Here is a 22,025-nt window from a genome sequence, read left to right on the forward strand (position 1 = left end):
CAGGGAGGCCCATTCTACACACTCTACCTGCTTTAGTTGGAAAAAAGAGACAAAAAGTGAGGTTGGGGCTGTTGACCCCAACTGAACTGTAGTCAGTGCACTGAGGGCCCGCCTCTCTCCTGCGGGGTGGGGTACGCACGCTCCTTCCCTTGGGAGCTCGTTTATAAACCAACTTTCTTCTTGCCTTTCCCAAGTCTCTGTAGAGACCCCAGGGACAAGTATAGTGTGTTATCTGAGAATATGTGGCTCAGCATGTCAGCTTCTGTTAGAGAGGAATACTATGAGGTGCTTCCCTTAGGCCCTCTCCCAATGAATTTCTGCAGATTGATTCATTACCAAGGAAGATGGCATGAGGCCTTTATGTGGAAAATATAAACAAACAAACAAATCCAGTGCACAGTTGTTTGGGATGTTCATTGTGGACATGTCCTTTAGAGTTAGAATAATGCTTTTGTTACCAGCACTATTCATCTGTTACTTTTGGTGAGCCAAGTGTCATCACTCCCAAAGCAGGGCGCCAGTCCTACTCCCTGGGCCTGGCACTCTGCGTTCTTGCTGCCTGTGCGTCCTGTGGTCTTCACGTGTGGTTTCTCCTGTATACGTGAGTGCAGGAGAGAAGCAGCTGAAGCCATTCGTGTGTTCTGGCATCTGAGTGTCAGAGTGCAGGAATTTGTCCTGAAAACTGCAAACATTCAGTACCTCTCCACCAGCCTGTGTCTCAGGGGATCTCAGAGTAAGCAGGGGAAGAGAACAATTTCCTGTTTTATTTATCCAGAGGAAAAGAGTTGTTGCACATGACATAACATATCCAGATTATGAAAGAGGAGCTGACATAAGTAGCACTGTGTTGCATTTATATCTGAAATTTAAACCTGAGGCTAGAAGCTTTAGGAATTTACAGCAAAGGTGTGAAACTGTTTACTTCTGTGTCAGCTGTTTAAAAAAATAAATATGAGTGCCTGTCAGCTCCACTTTCCTCCTTGCCATTTTAAGAGCCTTACTCAGCCCTGCCTTCTCCTGCAGCCTGCCCTAGCTCTGTTGGCACCTCAGTCTCCGTTAGGGTGAATGGGAGGCCCCAGCACTGCAAAGGCTCCCAGGTGATGGCAGTAGGATGTGTACTCAACCTCGGGGACAACTATTATTACTTCAGAGTTAGTATCCCCACTCTGTGGTTTGAAAGTATCCCATACAGTTCCTGTGGTGGACGCTTAGCCCCTCAGTGCCATGGTGTTAGGAGGCGGGGCCTTTGGGGATGGGCTTGGTACTTGAAGAATGCATGGCATGGCTGTAGACCAGCTCCGGGCAAGGGGTGCCAGCCCTTGCCCTCTCCTAATTGCCTTCTTCCTCTTGTTGTGGCCAGGGAAGGCAGCAGCAGGGATGCTGTCCTCCTGCCTACATTCCCAGCATCCAGAAAGGAACAAATCAGCAAGCGTTTCTACAAAGTGCCCCGTCTCAGGTATTCTTTCGCCATTCAAAAGCAGCTGAGATATACTGTTCTTATCCTCTCTTGTTAGAGTTTAAACACATTTCATTTCTTATTATATGTCTGACTGGATAAGGAAACATTTACTGATTTTACTTTTCCTCAGAGAAAATCTCTCTCTCTTTCTCTCTCACTGGTAGTTAATGGGCCAAACTTACCATTGTATTCTTCATAGATTAGACTCCAAGTGCATCCTGTGCTGCTAAATCATTTTTAAATTTTTTTAATTTTTATTTTTTGATGATTTGTATATAGTTGGTTAGGGTGATACAGGTCAAGGGCCGCAGGAAGGTGGGTGAGATCATCATTTCCACATTCTCTTTTTTTCCTTTCTGTATCTGGGGGAAGGGGACATAAAAGGGAAGAAGTCACACCCAGCCTCCCAAATGCCCTGGGGTGGAGGACAGCCACCCGACACCACCCAGGGTTCCCTGATGTGGGGCACGCTCTGAGGGTCCTGCTCATGAGGTTTCAATAGTTCAACAGTTCTGAATTACTGCTGATCTTGCCACTGCAAGCATGAGGAAATCTCTCCAGAATCCGGTGGCTGACATAGTCCACCTTAGAGTCTCCATTTGCCCAGATATTAATTGTCAGCAGTTGACTGGGATAGTTGGTCAATTTCTTCTGTCTTCTGTCTTCTGTTGTGGTGCCAAGTGTCCTGCAGACTACAATGTGCTACCATGTCCTCCATGTGCACCTGGGTATGCTGTCCACTGCTCGATCTAAGCCACTGGTTGGGGTTCTGAGTCCAGCAATATAGTAGAGAGGGGATCCCCAAAGAAACTTTATCTGAGGTGATCCCAGACCTGATTCTTGCATGTGCCTGCCAATACAGGGTCAGGCAAAATCCATTGTCCCAATCAAATGCACACACTGGTGGTTGCAATTGCTGGGTCAGTTCTGCTTCCAGCCCTGTCTTCTACACAAACCAATGGGTGTTGCAGCCCACCCTTATCCAACCCACCACATACTCAGCCTTCGTATATACCTGTGGGAGTGGCTGCCTACTTGGGGTCACCCACACCAACACCCACGAGGCTCGCCCCCTGCTCCATTTCCCATATTTGCCAAAATGGGTAGTAGATTGGTCCAGTCTGTCCCACATACCATTCAGCTCTCATACATGTCAATGGGCATTGAAGCCTAGTTTAACCTACTATCCAGCTCACACGCATGCTGGTGGGTGCCACTCTCTGTCTAGCCATGTCTGCCCCAGTCCTGGTTCTCATGCTCACCTGTCAGAGTGGCAACCCAAGATGGAGGTGCTCACTGTTTTGCTACTGGGCCCACTCCCAGATCTTGCATTCTCTAGGATGTTCTGCATTTTAACTTGACAGAATTTGTCCCTTGTGCCACATCTGCCAGCTGATGATGCAGCAAAGCCCAACCAACCCACACCCACTCTGGCTTATGCATGCACCAAAAAGAACAGTCAGCCCAGTCTGGCATTTCCCTAATCTGGCTCCCATGAGACCAACAGGTGTTGTAGCCCTACCCTACCCGGCCCGGTATGCCCCATCCCAACTACACTCTCCAGTGGAAGTGGTGGTCCAGCAGGGAAGCCCCTTGCACCCCAATACTGGCTTTTTCCCAACTCCCTTTGGTCTCACGTGTGCTGGTTGTCGGTGTAGCCCAATCTGTCATGACCTGCCTCACCTCTGCATTTGCTAGTGGGTACTGTAGCCTGGCCAGTCCTGGTCTACCCCCAATTCCAGCTCATGCTGGTGGGGTCTACAGCCTAGCCTTGTTCAACCAGCTCCCAGTCCTGGCCCTCATGTGAATTTGTTTGTGTTGTGACCCAACTCAGCCTAACCCAACACTCCATTCTGGCACTTGGATTTGTCAGCAGGTGATCTAAACTGGCCCAGCCTGGTTTGCCCCTGACCTGTGCTAAATGTGTGCCTGTGGATTCCATTCCCTGGCTGGTCTGGGTTGCTCCCTGTTGTGCTTCTTGAGCTCACCTGCAGGCACTGTGTCATGACAGAGGAGTTCCCCAAGCTCTTCCATCAGAACCTCTCCCAATGGCAGATCTCATGCCCAGCAGTGCGTTCATGGGCCAGCCCTACTTGGTCTACCTCCTGGCCTAGCAGGTATAGCGGCCTTTCCTGACTGGCCCTCATCCATTCTGGTTCTTACTGTTGGGTGTTATAGCTCAGCCAAGCCTGGTCTATACCCAGACACAGCTCACATATGGCTCAGCAGGGGCAGAGACCTAGTCTAGCCTGTCTTACACTTACCCTAATTCACACGAGCACCAGTGAGTGCTAGAGTCTGACCCAACCTGGTGCACCCCAGACCCAGTCCACATCCATGCTGAGGGACACTACAGCCATGTCCAGATCAGATAGCAGCCCCCACTCTGTCCTTTGCACTCACCATTGGGAGCCACAGCCCAGCCAGGGTGTCCTGTTTGCTCCCCAACCAGATCTTTTCCCAGCCTCAGATCTTGCATGTGCCAGTGGTTGCTCTGACCCAGCTAGGTATAGTCCTGATCTGTCTTGGCCTTTGCCTTTGGATGCTGTAGCCTGGTCTAGGTGGGCCTGTCCCCAGTGCCAACTCTCACTGGCAGGTGCTACAATTTGGACCTGTTCAGTATGCTTCCATCCCAGGCTCATGTAAATCAGCAGGTGTGACAGCTTAGCCCAGCGTTACCTGTACTCCAACCTGGTTTCTGCACTTGCTGGTAAGCTAAAGTTTGCTCGGCCCTGTCTGGTTCGTCCTGTTCCAAGACCAACCCACCTATTTGCCATTATTTGGAGCTACCTTGCCCAGCTTACCTGAGCCCCAGACCTGGATCACATGCTTACCAACACAAGCTATGACTCCCTAGGAAAGTTTCCCACATTCCCCACTCGGCCCATTCCCAGATCCAGATCTCATGTATGACAGCAGGTGCTAGGCCCTTGCCTGGCATAGCCTGCTACTCCATCTTGGCCTTGTACACGCTGGTGAATGTTGTGGTTCAGCCCGGCCCACACCCTGTTGCAGGATGTACATGTGGGTGCTGCAACCTAGAATTGCCCAGACTATTCTTTGTCCCTATACCCGTGAGTGAAGCCAGGTTCCATGGTCACACCTAGCTCAGCCCATCACCACCCCAACTCTTGAGCTAACCAGCAGGAATTTATTTCTACAGCGTTTGGCCCACATGTCCCCCACAGAATCTACCCCCCCCCCCAGCCTGTTTCTCTGGCATGTTCATTAGTCACATGATCCTATCTAATGTGACCAGTCCCCTGTTCTAACATTTAGTCTAGTACTGGGATGTGGCCCTGCTAGATAGGCTCCCAGCCCTAGCTTTTGCATGGACTGGCATGTGGTGGTCAGCATTGTTCCGTGCTAACAAGTCCTGCTCAGGACTCCTATGTGGGCTGCTGAATCAGTCTGACCCATACAGATTTCACAGTCTCTTCCCTCCAAACTAGCAGGTCTCAATCCCCTCCCTTACCTGCAAGTACAATGGCCCTGTCATTGTGAGTCCCTCAGGATTCATTCCTTACCTACACATACAGTGACCTTATCCATGTATGTCACTAGGCAGTAATTCACCGTCTCAAGACCCCAGAATTTGTTGCTGGGCACCCAACCCTGGATTCGGCCACTGGTTGGTGGTGGTGGCTGGGGCTAGGCCCCAAGTATTGAGTCCGACCTGGCTCAGATGCCCCAGTGGCCACCACGCTGCTGGGATTCTGTCTGCCCAAGCCCCGAGGTCGCACTCACCTGGCCCCTACCAAGATGGCAACTGTGGGTGGAGCCATGGATCCAAACTGCTGAGGTCGCCTAACAGTGTGTTTACCATGAAGAGAGAAAACTCTTGGGCCCAGGCAAGCCCCTGATTTGCCCACCACTTGGCAGCGATGGCTGGGTCTAGGGCCCTAAGCATTGAATCTGACCTGGCTCAGATGCCAAGAGCAGCTGCCATGTTGCCAGGAGGCCGGTCCACCCAAGCCACGAGGTTGAACTCAGCTGGCCCCTATAAGATGGCAGTGGTGGCCCAAATCATTTGTTTTAAAGACCTTAGATAGAATAAACGTCTCGAGCCTCTGGGCAGCTGGTTACTTACTGAAATTTGAGGAAATGTATTTATTTCTCTATGCTTTGTTCATGGATGTTTAGCACCAAGTGCTGGGCTTTGTTGCAGGCAACACTGGCTTCTGTGACAGGGAACTCACAGCTCTACAGGCTGGGAAGGTCAAGGCCATGGAAGGCCTAGTGGCTGGTAAGAGCTGCCTCCTGCTTTGCAGTGACCTTCTTGCTATGTCCACACATGGAAGAGGGCACCTTGGGAATAATGCTGTAACACAGTGGTTTTGCTCATCTCCTACAAACTGGGCATTCTTACTGATACCTTCTGGAATGCCAGCTGCTCCACTTCTGATCCCCCTGAATGGTATAACTGGGAGGACATGAAGGATGGTCCAGGTGCTTGGGCCCCTGCACTCATGTGGAAGACCTGGATGAAGCTGCTGGCTGCAGGGTTCTACCTGGTCCAGCCCCAACAATTGTGACCATTTCAGTAGTAAACAGGGAGATGGACGATATTCTCTGTTTTGCTCTGTGTGTGTGTGTGTGTGTGTGTGTGTGGTATGTGTGTGTGTATGCTCTCTCTGTAGTTCTGCCTTTCAGATAAATCAATAAATTAGCAATAATACAAAAAGATGGAAAATAGATAGCACCACTTCTCTGTCTCCTCTTTCCTCTTTTCCACTCTCTTACCCTATGGACTTCTAAGGTCCCACCTCCTGATACCATCAACTGGACATTAGGTCTCAGCATACAGATTGTGTGTGTGTGCGTGTGTGTGTGTGTGTTGGGGTCAGAATACAAACAATCTGTAACACCTAAGCAAGGGTGTACCTGTTTCTTTCTACTTTTCAGTTTATGTAGTTCTTCAGTTCCATGTAGTTTTAGAATATGTGTCCAGGTAAAGGACATAAAGCTGTGTCCTTAGCATTTTTTCTATTTTTTTCCTATTCTGTTGAGTGGACCCACTGCTACAAAATCATTTTTTCTTCACATCATTAACAAACTATCTTTTATAATAGTAAGCAGGTGTAAGTTATGATGAAATGGGAAGTTTGTGATTAAGGTTTGCCTGCTTTATAATCCCACTCTCCTCCAAGGACTAAGTCATTTGGTGGTAAAATATCCTTAAGAGGAGGACCTAAGATTAAAGTTCAAGATTTTTCTCTAGGTTGTTTAATTCTTACCCAGCAACTTTGTAAATGTTGTATTTCTTTGAAAAACAGAGTTACAGAGAAGGGAGAGAGAGAGAGATATCTTCCCTTCACTGGTTCGCTCCCCACATGACCACAAAGACCAGGGCTAGCCAAGGCTGGAGCTCTATCCGGTTTCCCCTGAGGGTGCAGGGGCCCAAGTGCTTGGGCCGACTTGAACTGCTTTTCCAGGCACGTTAGCAGAGAGTTGGATTGGAAGTGAAGCACCTGGAACTCTAACCAGTGCCTGTGGGTTGCTGGCGTAGTTCAACATGCTGTACTACCATGCTGGTGCTAGCCTCAGCAATTCCATAAGGTTTGTAAAAAATTACTTGTATTGAAAAAAACACATATTTTAATTTCTTATAACATTTATCATAACTAGTAATAAAGTGATAATGAAATGACACTTGGAAGATGCCTCCTGCCAAGTTTACAGTGTAAAACTTGGTGTGACTCTGACTTTATAGCCAAGCCACACCTCCAACCTCTCTTGCTGGGATTGCACCACTGAGGCAATTCTAGGATGTATTAAGGAGTCTTTATTAACCAAGCTTGGTGATGGCAGGGCCCACTAGAAATTAGCAAATGACAAGTCCACATGGCAATCCAGTCTGAATCGAAACCCTGAGAGAACAAATGGTCATTACCATGGAGTCCGTCCATTAAACTGAAGACCTATGTCCTAGCTTCCCCAGCAATATAAATTATCCTAAGATACATAGAATGAATAACTAGACATGCTTACAAAGCTGTAAAAATCTACCTTTCCTGTCCGCATGGCTTCTCTGTCCACATTCCATTACTGCTGGGCTTCACCTCTCCTGAAATCAGAAATACAAAGCATCTTAGCATTCACATCTTAGCCGACTTGCCCAAGCAGTGAACAGGGAGTAATACAGACACACAGGAGCCATGTTTAGGTGCTCCCTTTCCTTGGAGTCTGTCTGCAGGAAGCCAGAGAGCAAGTGGGTACTGGGGAGTCCAAGAGTCAGAGTGCAAGAGCAATAGAAACACGTGACCAAGACAATGAGAGCCTCGTTATCGTGGGCATTTATAGGGGGTTTCAAGGGGAGTGGTTCTGCAACAACACAGCACCTCTCCCTCTCAGGTGGTGTTAGGTGAGAGTCCTTTGACTCACAGGTGGGCAGAAAGGGTGGGAGGGGGAGGCATTGCTTCCAAGCTCCTGATCCTGAACTAGCTGCCTAATCTTGTCACGAATGAATTGGATGAACCATTTCTAGGGTCGCTAGCCTGTTGCAGCAGCAGTTGAGGAGCCTTGAAAAGTCCCTGGCCTGTAATGGGAGGGACACTGGGGTGCCTGGCCTCAGACCAGCACTGCCTAATTAGCAAGGGACTAACTGACCTGTCATGGTGATTGTATTAGTCAATCTTTGGCAACCAGAGACAACCTTATTTCAGTGTAGCATCATATGTTTGATGATAATGAAAGCCAGTCTTGAGAAATATGAGATAAATTCAAAGCAAAAATCACAAAGACTCTATCTGCCTTTTAAGTCATCTTTGTTTTTAATGAAGGACCTGGAGGAAGGGATGATTTTTATATTCTCATCCAATTAATATAAATTGTCATTTAATGTGCATTGAAAACTATGGAGGCGTCTTGGGTTCAAGTGAAAAAAAATCACTGGAAACAATTTCTCTTTGGTCCCTCTGCCTCATGCTAGAGATCTCTAAACTCTTCACCACTGCATTAAAAAATATACCTGCATGAGTTCCTGAATATCTGCTGTTCTCTCGTTCTTTGGCATGGAAAATGCATGATAAAAAATGCTGGTGGGCTTATAGAAACATCTGTCTGAAGCTACTTTCGGAAGAAGCAACAAGTAATAAATGTGCCGATATTTTTAGCAGAAAAACAGAGAATTTGTGTTGTTTTAGAAAGTGTTTCTTCAAAATTAACCACAGAAAGGGCTCCATAATTCAAAAGGATTTCCCTAATTAAAATCTGATTGCATCAGTGACTATTAAATGGAGTAATCTTTTTATCTGGTAATTCTTGGCCGATCATACTTTTGTTCTGAATAGATTTGAAAAAAGAAGAAAGGAAACCCCGTCTGCTATTAAAACTGCAAGCAGGAGTCAGATTTCCCAGCTTTACAGAGTGAAGTTAGTACACAGAAGTATGACAGCTTCCCACTGAAACAACTTGAAGTGTTTACGTAATGAAACAGAGCTAGCAAGCTGGAGGGGACTGAGAAGGAGGGAAAGCCAAGGAAGGCAATGGAAGAAGCTGACCTGATTCCAGACGGCAGGGGTGGTGCCCAGTGTGGGCCGGTCAGTCTGCTTGTGGGAGGACCATACTGGACCAGACCATCTGCAGCCATCTACCCGGGCCAAGAACTCTGAGGGGAGAAGAGTCAGACAGCAGAACTTTGAAAAGCCTTCAGCCGGAAGCCAGGAAGCTAGGAAGCTACCAACTGGGCTCTGTATTGTCCTAATGTGTGTCTTACTTAGTTCAGTTACAAAACCACTTGGAAGGCTTCCTTGTCTGATGGTTTTCAAGGATCACACGGGGCATATGTATCATGGGTGAGTCACGGTAGCAGCTCCAAAAGGACACAGTATCAGAGGCTAGTGTATTTTATTTTTATTTGTGAAAAATATTTATTTGTTTATCTGAAAGGCAGAGTTACAGAGAGCGATATCTTCCACTGGCTGGTTTTTTCCCCAATGGCCACAACTGCCGCAGCTGGGCCAGGGTGAAGCCAGGAGGGTGGAGCTTTTTCTAGATGTCTCACATGCATGTAGGGGCTGAAGGACTTGTGCCATCCTCCACTGCATTCGCAGGGAGCTGGATCAGAAGTGGAGCAGCTGGACTCTGAGCTGTGCACATGTGGGATGCCAGTGCTGCAGGCAGACGGTTAGAAAGCTGCACCCCAGTGCATTTTCTTGATGATGACAATGTGAGATGATTAAGAAACAGAGAGAGAACGCGGTACAACCTGAGAAGTGCTGTCTTCTTGGGGTGCTGGCTGTTATAGGGAACAGAACTTGGAAAAGCTCACGGTGTGGTTCAGCAAGGCAGGCTGCTGCTGACCAAGCCCACATCCTGTGTCATAGTGTCAGGAGGCAATTGCGTGATGGCTGGGTGCTGGGCACCTGTATCCACGTGGGAGGGAGGTTGGTGCTGCTCATTCCAGGCCTCTTCCTGGTCCAGATCATTTGGAGATTTAGCCAGCCGATCACTCTCTGTCTCTGCCGTTTCTGCATCCACTCCTTTCTCTGTTCTTCTCCCCCTTCATTCTGCCTTTCAAGTAAACACATTCACTTTAAAAAAGAAGTTTAAGCACATTTGAAAAATCCAAACAGTTGGAGGCAGCACTCATCTGGTGCCCATGGGTGCCAGGCATCGTGCTCCCTAAGTCAGTCCACTTCTGCCAGCCACACAAAGCTGCAAGTGCCAGATAAACTTACAGGTGTTCGGGGTCAGGGGAAGGCATCCTTGCAGCTCCCTCATGAAATGGATTTAACAGATGGAGAGCACACCCAGTCCTCTGCACCTCCTGTATGGGGGTCCAAATCCCACTTGCAAAGGCTCCGCCCTCCTGTGTCTTTATTGCCTTCTACAGGCCTGACTCTTGATACAAATGGGTTTGGGTTTTTTGTTGTTTTTCAATCTGGGGAATGGAATTAAGAGAAGTTTATCTTGGTGCAAACAATTTTTGAATCCATACATAGTTTGTTTTCATAATACATTTTTTGTGAATCTTTATAAAGACACTTGCATGCAAAAGGTTTTTGCATCAAAATAAACTTTTTTTAAAGTTCTTTTTTCTTTTCATAACCCTTTGTAATATCTTTACACTATAACACTGGCAATTAAGTTTCAACAACCGGATTTTGGGGAATGCATTCGAACTATAGCATATGGTCGCCATGACCCCCTTATAGGATTATGGGAATATCCAACATTTTCTTGCATCTCAGAATCTTGAAACTTTGTCCAAAAGAGAGAACTTAGAAAGGTATATTTCATTAGTATAATTATTGTTACGGCACATGAGTGCTTTGTCAATGCTACAATCACATTAACTCTTGTAGAATCTCATTATTAATGAGTTTAGAGTTGAGATGTATAACCCTCCATGGAGTATTTGAAGATATTCTGATAACTTTTCAGCCCTCAGTAATTTTCTTTACAGAGCAACACTGTTTCAGTGATTTTTCTTTATAGTCTAGCAATATATATTTTTTCAAGAACTGCATGCCATTGCTGGATTTGCATGGTGTTACCGGGCAGGATCTTCAAGGGTGCTCCCAGGATGAACAGCTGCTTTCCCCAGTGTCTGGACCCTAACGACATGCTATTAGAGTGACTTCTTTTTGGAGAAACAGAAAGACACTGATGTTTCCGCTCATTGTTGGATAATGATTAACTGGCTGTTATTTGACAAAATAGATGACAGTTGGTCATTATCTGGAGCAATAGGAAAAAAGAAAACTCCTGCAGATTTTGTCTTGGTTATGCCTTCCATCACATCCTTGCTCCCAGAGGGAGAGCAGCCTTAATTGCCAGCCGGAGCCAAGCCTAGTTGAACAGACTAATTTGCACTAAAGGACATAACTCACTGCCTTACCTATGCATTTGTTAACTTACATGTAGAGCCTTCTCTTTGTCCTCAACAAGCAAAGATTTAGAGAAAGGAAACTAAGACTTTTGCCCTGTGGAGCCATAAGGCGTTGGCATGTGGGAGCACTATTCTGTATTCCCACTGAAAACTTCTACCTCCCAACCCTGAGCTGTTCTATCTGTGCTTTGGAGTGGCTCTGCAACTGAGCTTGATCCAGTTTCTTGTCCGTCAATGTGTTATTAACGTGGCTTTGAACTCACTGACAAGATATGCAAGTGCACCATCTGGCAAAGGCATGGCCTCTGAGATCAACAGCACTTCCTGGGAGAGTCAGAGGATTAAGCAATTACAGATTTCAGAACCATGGATGGGGATGGGGGGAATTATGTTCTATAAATATCACCATCACTGCACAGGGCTGCTTGGGGTCTTCCTCTTCCCTGTTGTAGCTCTGCCCGGAGCATGAGGAAAATCTGGATTTGAAGGCAGAGGATATTCATTAAATTTTTTTTTTTGCATTTCTTCCGTAACTATCAAATTTGAACTGCGCCTGAAATTTTGCTCATATTTTTCATGAGCTCTGTGGCATCCGAGCATAGGAAGATGAAAAGAATTTTCTCTTAATCTATCAATTTTTGTTTCCAGAAACTTGGAATATAGCCAGAAAGTCACATTTTTAGCTTCTGCTTGTTCTACCCTTTTTTGTCTATTTTTGCCAAGTAAAATTATGTGAGTATAGCCACCACATAGATAAGAAATGTTTCCTCTGCTGTTTTCAGAGCACCCAAAAGATGGTCAGGATCCTACCAGCGACCTGCTGGGTCATGACTGTGCGTCAGAATCCACGTCGTCAATCTGTAGAGGAATCCTTAGTCAGTAATAGTGTTGTCGGTGATGAAACCTTAGGAAGGAAAAAATAACTTGCCAGAAATGATGCAACTAATGAATTATGTAGGCCTCGTGTCTCTTTGACTTTGAATAGCTCTTTATTCCACATTCTGCTTGTCACTGACAGAGCCTATAAGGGACATAGAGACCCTGTCTGCTGATAACTGCCCCATGCCTTCATTCTCTGCTCCCCACAGTGGCTTATCTTTTCAGTTCATAATCACACACCAAGTGCCATGTGAGACATCTTTACATAGAAGTGTACATGCCACCCAGGTCTGCTCTCAAAGATCTCTACCTTGTGTTGGAAAACACAGACACTGCCAGACACACACACACAGCACCTACTGACCAGCCTCTGCCAGACATACACACACACACATACTGACCAGCCTCTGCCAGACACACACACACACACACATACTGACCAGCCTCTGCCAGACACACACACACACATACTGACCAGCCTCTGCCAGACACACACACACACATATACTGACCAGCCTCTGCCAGACACACACACACACACACACACATACTGACCAGCCTCTGCCAGACACACACACACACACACATACTGACCAGCCTCTGCCAGACACACACACACACATACTGACCAGCCTCTGCCAGACACACACACACAGCACCTACTGACCAGCCTCTGCCAGACACACACACACAGCACCTACTGACCAGCCTCTGCCAGACACACACACAGCACCTACTGACCAGCCTCTGCCAGACACACACACACAGCACCTACTGACCAGCCTCTGCCAGACACACACACACACATATACTGACCAGCCTCTGCCAGACACACACACACACATACTGACCAGCCTCTGCCAGACACACACACACACATACTGACCAGCCTCTGCCAGACACACACACACACACATACTGACCAGCCTCTGCCAGACACACACACACACATACTGACCAGCCTCTGCCAGACACACACACACAGCACCTACTGACCAGCCTCTGCCAGACACACACACACAGCACCTACTGACCAGCCTCTGCCAGACACACACACAGCACCTACTGACCAGCCTCTGCCAGACACACACACACAGCACCTACTGACCAGCCTCTGCCAGACACACACACACACATATACTGACCAGCCTCTGCCAGACACACACACACACATACTGACCAGCCTCTGCCAGACACACACACACACATACTGACCAGCCTCTGCCAGACACACACACACAGCACCTACTGACCAGCCTCTGCCAGACACACACACACACACACACACACACACACTGACCAGACACACACACACACATACTGACCAGACACACACACACACACACACACACAGCACCTACTGACCAGCCTCTGCCAGACACACACACACACACACACACATACTGACCAGCCTCTGCCAGACACACACACACACATATACTGACCAGCCTCTGCCAGACACACACACGCAGCACCTACTGACCAGCCTCTGCCAGACACACACACACACACACATACTGACCAACCTCTAACCACTGCAGTAAAGTGTGATGTATGATGATTTGGGGTCTATGTGAGAGAGAAAGTTATTAGATTGATTTAGAAGAAGCACACGATGTTAGAAAGGACTGATAAAGAAGAGCTTTATCTGTCTGGATTCTCGAGGCCCCTAGAAAACAGCACAATGCGGGTAGGAGCCTCATGGCCTGCCAAGGTGTTGATCTGAAACTCTTGTTTCTCAAAAGTGCAGATCTCATAGTCTACATGCCTTCTCCCAGATTTTGATAACAGTTTGAGTGAGTTTAGGCTGGAGGTGGCATGTGGCTGCTAGAGTGTCCCCAAGACTGGGGAGATAATAAACAGTGTCAGAAGGAATGCCATACCAATTAGAGTGGAAACGAGTAGTATCTGCTGCTATTGCCCAAGGGGCATTCCCAAAACCTCAGTACCCCTTGTTTAAACCATTCAGCTTCATGAGTCTTCCTGTCAGTGGCCTAGGCTGGTGCAAGCCTCAGAAAGCTCTGTGTCATGCTGTGGGCTTGGTTGCACTTGGCCCCGGTTGTGGTTGGAGATTACGTCTGTGCTGTGTGTAGGCAACTCTGCAGTCCAAGCTGAACAAGTAGAAACTTCCAGGTACCATTTTTAGAGAAACTGGCAGCAAGGCAAATACTTTTAAGACCTTGGTTTAGTTATGTATGCTGAGGTCCCATTTGTCCTAGCTAACCACATGGCGGAGCACAAAGCTGAGGGGAGGAGAGGAAGGTATCTTCTGCTTGTTGATGCACACGACTGAGTGTTTCTGAGCAATAATCCATCACATACAATGAAGGAAAGTTGAAGGGTAAAATCATAAAAGACAGTTGACCTAGAAAGGAGCAAATTGTTGCCACACCTGAAGAAGCATTAAGATGTTTTGCTCTACCTAACAAATGTCAGTGAAGCACTCCAGAAAGTCACAGACACAACCCAAAAATCCTTACATGGAAGGGATTGGAGTAGAGAGAAGCCAGCGAGGGATTGGCAAGTTCTTCTGCTTACACAAAGTGGGGAAGTGACAGCTGGGAAATGAAGGAGAAGAGGGTGTGTGTGGCATTGCTGAGCCTCACACCATCCCCGTGGCACCTTGCTGCCTATAGGTACAGCATAACAGGGATGAGCCAAGGTGAGGAATCCCTGGTTTCCATCAGAACATGCAGGAGGGAAATTGGACCTGTAGTTGGGAGAAGGGACCCTGAGGCTTGAGTGATGTGGGGACATTAGTGCTGAGGCAGAAAGTGGGAATGAAGTAGAGGAACACTTAGGGGACAGAGAAGGATGAGCAGTGAGCACAGGTAAGCAGGAGCCCTCCCCCTGGGATCCAGCCAGCCGCGGGGATGGGGGCAGAGCAAGCAGCCCATCCCCTGACAGAGGGCAGCATGTGAGAATAGGGACTTAGGATCACAAGCACCTCAGCGTCCTCCTGTGTGGAGGAGGCTGAAACCTAGCTGTGGTGTGTGTGGTCGGGATAACCTTGAGTGACAGGCAGGCAGCACCCAAGGGAGCTCCTGATAGTGACTCAAGAGGAGAGGTGGGGGCAGCTGCAAGGGAAGGGAAAAATATACCCTTGTCTGTTAGTATTATTAATGTTTAGTATCACTGTGTTTCACGTGGGTGTTCTTTGAGGACATGACAAGAGAAATTGACACAAGATATGGTTTGAGGAGAAGGACCCACAGGTTTACTGGTAGCAGGGTCCTATTTCTTTAAGGGCAGGGGAGCAGGCAGGGAGTCTCTGCTTCTATCTAGATGATTCTCTAGCATTGATTGATGGTGGCCTTGTCCTAGAAATAATCTGACTTTTTAAATTTATTCTACTAAATTTGTTAAAACTCCCCTATTTGTGCATATTCACATGTGGAAGCAAAACCTTCTTGGGATTGTTCTCTGATACTAACTTTGAAATCGGGATTGAAAACAACTGAGATTTGGGACCATGAGCACCTGTTCTCTGCTTGTTGCTCCATCGGTGGAACAAGGGCAGAGCAGATGTGTGGGGGTCTACTGCTATTAACACACGTGCTTGGAATGTCCTGTTAGGGGCAATAGCTCACTTTCTGTGCTTGTGTAAAACCGAAAGGAAGGCTAGCCCTTAAATGTGACCATTGTAAGTACATATTTGAAGTAGACCACTTTTAAAATGGATTCTTGTTCTCCACTGTACCTATGCAAGTGCTTTGGACTTCCCTTTGAATATTCCTTTGTATTTTGGTCGTCATGTTCTACCTCTCACTACCTTCCAGTTTCCTGCCTAGTTCAGGGTTGCATGTGTGGTATACGGTGATCCTGGGGCAGAGGCCTTGTGGAAACCGTGCGTAACCAGAAGTTGCACTGTTTTTACACACTGTGGGAATGAGCACAGGTTAAATTCATGTGGCATTTAATACTTGCATTCCCCATGTGCTTCCACCTGGTCCCAACAGAACTGTGATCTGGAGCAGCAGAGCATCGTGCACGTGGTGCAGAGACCATGGAGAAAAGGTCCAGAAACCAGCGCATCCGGAGGGGACAACCCCAGAAGGACCTTGGGGAGCCTTGAGAAGGGGCCCATGAGCTTAACGCGGGTGGACCTGAGCAGCGATGTGCTCCCAACGTCCTCTGTGGGGCTGGCTGTTATTCTGGACACCAACCGCAACAGTGGCTTGGCAGCAGCTGGAGTTCCAGGTAACTGAGATGAGTCTAAGACCTTGGTGCACCTTGCTTGTTGAGCAAAACAACCCTGGAAAATGACCTCATTACATGTGCATCTTGCTGATGAGTTTTGGATGGAAATTTACAAACCACGGGGAAGGGTGGCCCTCATGAGAAGGGAAGAATGTGAGGGCAAACTTGAGATGAATGCATCTGACCCAGTAGTGTGTGACAAACAGGGTCACAATAGTGCGATGTATATGACAGGTGGATGGAGAAGATGTTGGGACCATGATGGTAGGTTGCTTTCTTCAAATAAATTTTGATTGCTTATGCTTTGTTGATGTCGAGCAGTCTTAAGCGGTAGGCAAAGCAAGAGGCCCTTTGAGTGGCATGCAGCCGTATGTTCTGAGCCTTGTGAGGTCAATGATAACATTGTGGAGGGGTGCTCCCCAGCTCTGTGCTGACACCTGATTTATGATGCTTTGGTTTGTGTTGATAAGGATCAGAGTGATTATTTTTATTTTTTGACAGTATTAGTGCATTTCCCCTACACTTTTATTCTCTGATATAAATTGTCAAAAGTGCACAATGACTCATTTGGACTGTGAATGTGTTTGGCAGAAGATCAAAATAACAACAAATATTTTGTGGTGTAGAGTGATTTCTCTTCCATATGCTCTAGCTCAGGACATAAGCAGTTTTGATCTGGGCTAGCTTTCACAGAGCCAGAGAGATTTGGAGCAGCAAGATGGAAGCCTAAAATAACGACAAATACCTAGTACTACTGGGGGAACTGAGGAGTCTGGGTCCTTGTTGCCAAGACAGGAAATAAATCAAGGCTGGAATATAGACTAAGACCAATGGAAGGAAAAGATTTACTGGCAGAGCCCACCTACCCCCTTCAGGAGCTGCTGTGCTCACAGGGGCTGAGCCAGATTCTTTGATGAGGTTTCCCCACCTCGCATCTCGCCTTTATGAGAGGGGACCGTTCATCATGTTCTGGAATGGTCTCTACTGGCAAAGGTGCAATTGGGAAAATGTTGTCTAAGATGCCTTGAAGGCTTCATTAGCCTCTTGAGTCCATGGTAGGGGTTCTTTCTACTGCCATTGTGAGACACGGGTTGGTCAGTGGTCAAGATGGCCCTTCAATCTGATAAAAACCAGTTTTGTTTGTTTGCTTGTTTGTGCAAGGACATTGTTGGGTTCTGGCTGCTTAATCACTGATGGCCAGGCCTCCTTCTTATCAAGAGACAGTTGTGACATCATTAATGTTTGGAACACAGCAAGTCCTCCGCCCTCAGCCAGCTGCTTATCTACCATGCCTTTCTAAATTGCATCTCTGTCCATCCTGCCTCACTCCTCAAACCACTGAATTAAATTTAATGAATTTTTGAAACCATAGATGAGCTTGCAAAAAAACAACACATAATTTCCAAACACAAGTGAAAGCTGTATTTAAATAGAAGAATGAATAAACCCAGAATTTAGGAACTGAAGCTGTTTCTATTTTAGTAATCTTGGTGCAGTTATAGAGAGGAGAGGGGCTCTGCTTCCAATATACTGGGCACCAAAGAGGCTTTAAAAAGCTTTAAATATGGAGGAAAATGTAACAAATTAACAAATTAGGGAAAGTTAGATAAATAGAAATCTACACAGTCCCGATGTGATGCATGATAAGAAATGAGCAGAAGTATTGAATCCAGGCTGGAGACAAATCCAATGTATCTAGAACTCTGCAGGATCTACTCAGCTGTCCTGGCATGGATGCCTCCAGAGAGAAGCAAATCTTACTCATTTTACTAATGGACAATCAGACAAGGAAAACCACACCACTTTGGATCAGCTCAGCTGTGGCCTTTGCGGCCATTTGGGGAGTAAACCAATGGATGGAAGGTCTTTCTCTCTGTCTCTCCTCCTCTCTGTAAATCTGCTGTCTTAAAACAAAGCAAAACAAAATAAACTCAGAACATCAACAACAACAACAACAAAAAAAGATATAGGAAGTCACAATATGCCACCCGAAATACCAAAACACGCCACACCCAAAGCATTGTCCTGTAGCATAAGGTGGTTCTGAGATGGTTATTCTGAGTCAGCGCCAACACGGGGAAGAGCTCTACCAAGAATGAAAGTCATGCTTGTCAGGGAAGCTGACTTCTCCATTTGCCAGGGTGGCTGCAGATCAGCCTCAGGGTGAGGGCACTGAGTCCCCCTCTCCCCAGTGGAGAAGGCAATAACCTACATTTTCCCAGCATGTGCTGCCTGCACTTTTCTCAGCTCCCTCCCCACAACTGGCTTGCACCACACCCTTCTTTATTTCACATTTGGCTAAGGGTGTTGTTGAAGGCTGCCTTCAAGGCTACCTCTTTCATGTTTACGCATGTTTCCTCAGTGTGTCACATAAAAATTTGAGGCATGCATATTAAAAAGTGGCTGTAGTTTTGTTCTCTCTTGTTTACAGGGGTTCCCAGATGAAAACTACGAAGGGCAAAACTCTTATCTTTTGCTTCTCTATGCATGCAGTGAGCATAGACCAGAAGCTGGTCTCCATCAAACGTGGCAAGGGAAAGGAACAATGTGAAACAGAAAACAAAGCAACCACACTTTGAATTAATTAAAGTATAAAAGGAAAGATTTGAAGCCTAAAAGGGAAAACAGACATTCAGGGAAATATATACTTATTGAAAAGAATATCATTTTAGCAATTATAATTAAAAATAAAAACTTTAAAGAATAATTAAAATAGAAAATTGAACCATGCCAAAGAGAGAATTGGTGAACTATAAGATGGATGTGAAAGAATGTGACACAAGCTATAAAGTAAGAAGAGTTGGGTGGAGCAGGAATTTGCAGTAGAGACCCTAACATATCCTTGTTCTCATAGAAAGTCTGTTTTAGAAAGACAGGCAACAGAGAGGAGAGACGATCTGCTGAGAACATGACAGCATTTTCACTATGCATACCTCTGTACACAGCTCCAAGCAAGATAAATAAAAAAGCATGTAGTTGATCTTAATTACAATTAAAAGTCAATTTACCTTGTAAAGGAGTCACAACATAAGGCACAAAACTACAAATCTTAAACTAAATTGGAGATGAAATTACCTATGTTGAAACAATAAGTTGAAGGACTTCCAACATCCCCAGAGGCAACCAAAAGCCTCATTTTATTCATTGAGGGTAAAGTATTGACATTCAGTGAGTTGAAAATTGGGGTAGTAAAGCAAAGTTTAATGAAGTGTGTTTCAGAAGAAGAAATTAAAAAAGAGCATAGATCCCCTTCCTCCTCATTGGGGTTTTAATCTCTAAATTATAAGGGGCATTGTCTGTGACATGTCTGGGAGTGGCACACCTTTGGAATCGACACCTGCAGCTCTTCAGTGTGCGTTGCACCTGCTTTGGTAGGGGTAGAGGGCGGGGCGAGGTCAAACCACAAGGCTCATTACAATGATTGCATAAGGAACAGGAGCCCTGTGGTATGAAACAGGCCCTGAACTTGACTGTTCTGTTTTTCTGAGTTCCCATTTTACCTTATTTCCCCCCAAAAGATGTATTTATTTTTATTTGAAAAGCAGATTTTACTGAGATAAGGAGAGATAGAGGAGGAAGGTGTTGCATTGCTGGCTCACTCTCCAAATGGGCCAAAGTGGCCCAGGCTGAGTTGATCTGAAGCCAGGAGCTAGGAGCGACCTCTAGGTCTCCCAAGCAGGTAGAGGCTCCCAAGGATTTTGGGGGGCCATCCTCTGCTGCTTTCCCAGGCCATTAGCCGGATCAGATGTGGAGCACCCAGCACACAAATTGATGCCCACACGGGATGCTGTCATCACAAGCAAAGTTTAGCCTGCATGCCACAGTGCCAGCCCCTGCGTTCCCATTTTATCAAGGCACTTTAACTACAAACTATACTGGGAAGTAGAAGTTTCGGGTGGACCTGGGCTGAGAGCAGGGTTGTTTCTTATAGTGCTGGAGGAGGCTTGTAAGCTTTCACCCTTTATCTGAGGTCTGACTTTCTGCCTGACAAGAACAGAGTTAAAGAAGAGTGGTAGTGGCCTAATATCAAAAGCCAGAAGAGTGCCTTGTAGCTTAGACTTCTGTGTTCAACAAAACTGTCATTCGGGAATAATTGAATCTCAGGGTTGATTTTTTCTCAGTTTGGAAGAACTGTTTGCTTTGGTATTCACTGCAGGAAAAAAAGACATTGAACCCAGGATAGAGAAATGCAATGCAAGGGGTGTTGCTTAGCTGATAAGAGGGTGAATGTGATTCAGATTATGTGATCATACATTTAAAAATGATCTTGATTAGTTTCATCTATTCAAAAAGAGCATGAGAACCAAAGTAAAAAGTATGAATCATATCCCAAAGAAAACTACATTGAACAGCCAGCATGGGAAGATTGCATCACGCAATGGACTGTTCCAGGTGTGGGTCAGGGCGCAGGACACCTCTGGAAGCCAGGGTGCAAACAGCAGCTGACTCAACACGACAGAGGATGTCTATTTATCTATAGCCATCTAGGGATAGGATATATAAAACAATATGATATGTAATATATACAATACAATAGAGGAGCAACAGACATATAATATCCTCTAGAGATATCTATACATGTGTTTATATAATACATACAGTAGAGGATATCTATATATTTATATAATGCACCATATATTTATGTAATGCAATATATTATATGTAATGTTACCAAAATATAATATATATTATAATCAGTAAAATGATGGTTATGCAGAATTTCAGTATTTAAAACCCCCAGCATTGTTATATTTTTCATGGATATAATGACCATCATAATATATTCTGTCCAAATAGAATATCATTGAGAATTAAAGCTGACACTAAAATGTATTGAAACTAAATTCTGCATATTAAAATATCTACTTATTTCTCTCTCCTTCTCTATCTGTAAAATCTGCCTTACAAATAAAAATAAATCTTTTTTTTAAAGTTTTATTTATTTTTATTACAAAGTCAGATATACAGAGAGGAGGAGAGACAGAGAGGAAGATCTTCCACCCATTGATTCACTCCCCAAGTGAGCACAACTGCCGGTGCTGTGCCGATCCGAAGCTGGGAACCAGGAACCTCTTCCAGGTCTCCGCCACGGGTGCAGGGTCCCAAATCTTTGGGCCATCCTCGACTGCTTTCCCAGGCCACAAGCAGGGAGCTGGATGGGAAGTGGAGCTGCCAGGACCAGAACCGGGACCCACATGGGATCCCGGGGCGTTCAAGGTGAGGACTTTAGCCACTAGGCTACGCCGCCGGGCCCCAAATAAAAATAAATCTTAAAGCACAAATAATTTTTCATGTTCTTTAAAGCAGAGTAAAACCTTTATATTCATTATCTCAAGTGAATCATATGAGCAGAATAAGTATCCTGGGGAGATACTCTTATTCATGCAGCACTTATACCTGATTCCACCATCTTATCCCACTATTTATCTGAAAGTGTGAAAATATAGTCTTATTATTTCATCACCAAATTACCTTTAGTTATCCCCAGTTTTCTTTTTCGCTTAATGGATTTGTGATTGTTGACTATGAGTTGAGTCTCCAGATTGTCATTCTGATCACCAAGCAAGCACGCTGTCTCCATAGGAGCCGAGAGGCCAGCAGAGTCTGGGAAGGCTGTGCTAAAAATCGAGCACATTTTGTTTCTGGAGTACC

At 45.9% G+C, this 22,025-nt stretch overlaps 1 protein-coding gene across 2 annotated transcripts in view; it reads left to right on the forward strand.

The window, feature by feature from the left end:
* Positions 1–22,025, forward strand: part of PRKN (parkin RBR E3 ubiquitin protein ligase) — a 1,179,505-nt gene that overhangs the window by 390,484 nt on the left and 766,996 nt on the right. For both annotated transcript variants that reach the window (XM_058656181.1, XM_058656677.1), the window contains exon 3: positions 16,133–16,373. In XM_058656181.1, the coding sequence (XP_058512164.1) occupies positions 16,133–16,373 (241 nt within the window). The remainder of the gene's footprint in view (positions 1–16,132; positions 16,374–22,025) is intronic.

The sequence above is a fragment of the Ochotona princeps genome, chromosome 1, assembly GCF_030435755.1.
Source record: "Ochotona princeps isolate mOchPri1 chromosome 1, mOchPri1.hap1, whole genome shotgun sequence".
NCBI classification, from domain to species: Eukaryota; Metazoa; Chordata; class Mammalia; order Lagomorpha; family Ochotonidae; genus Ochotona; species Ochotona princeps.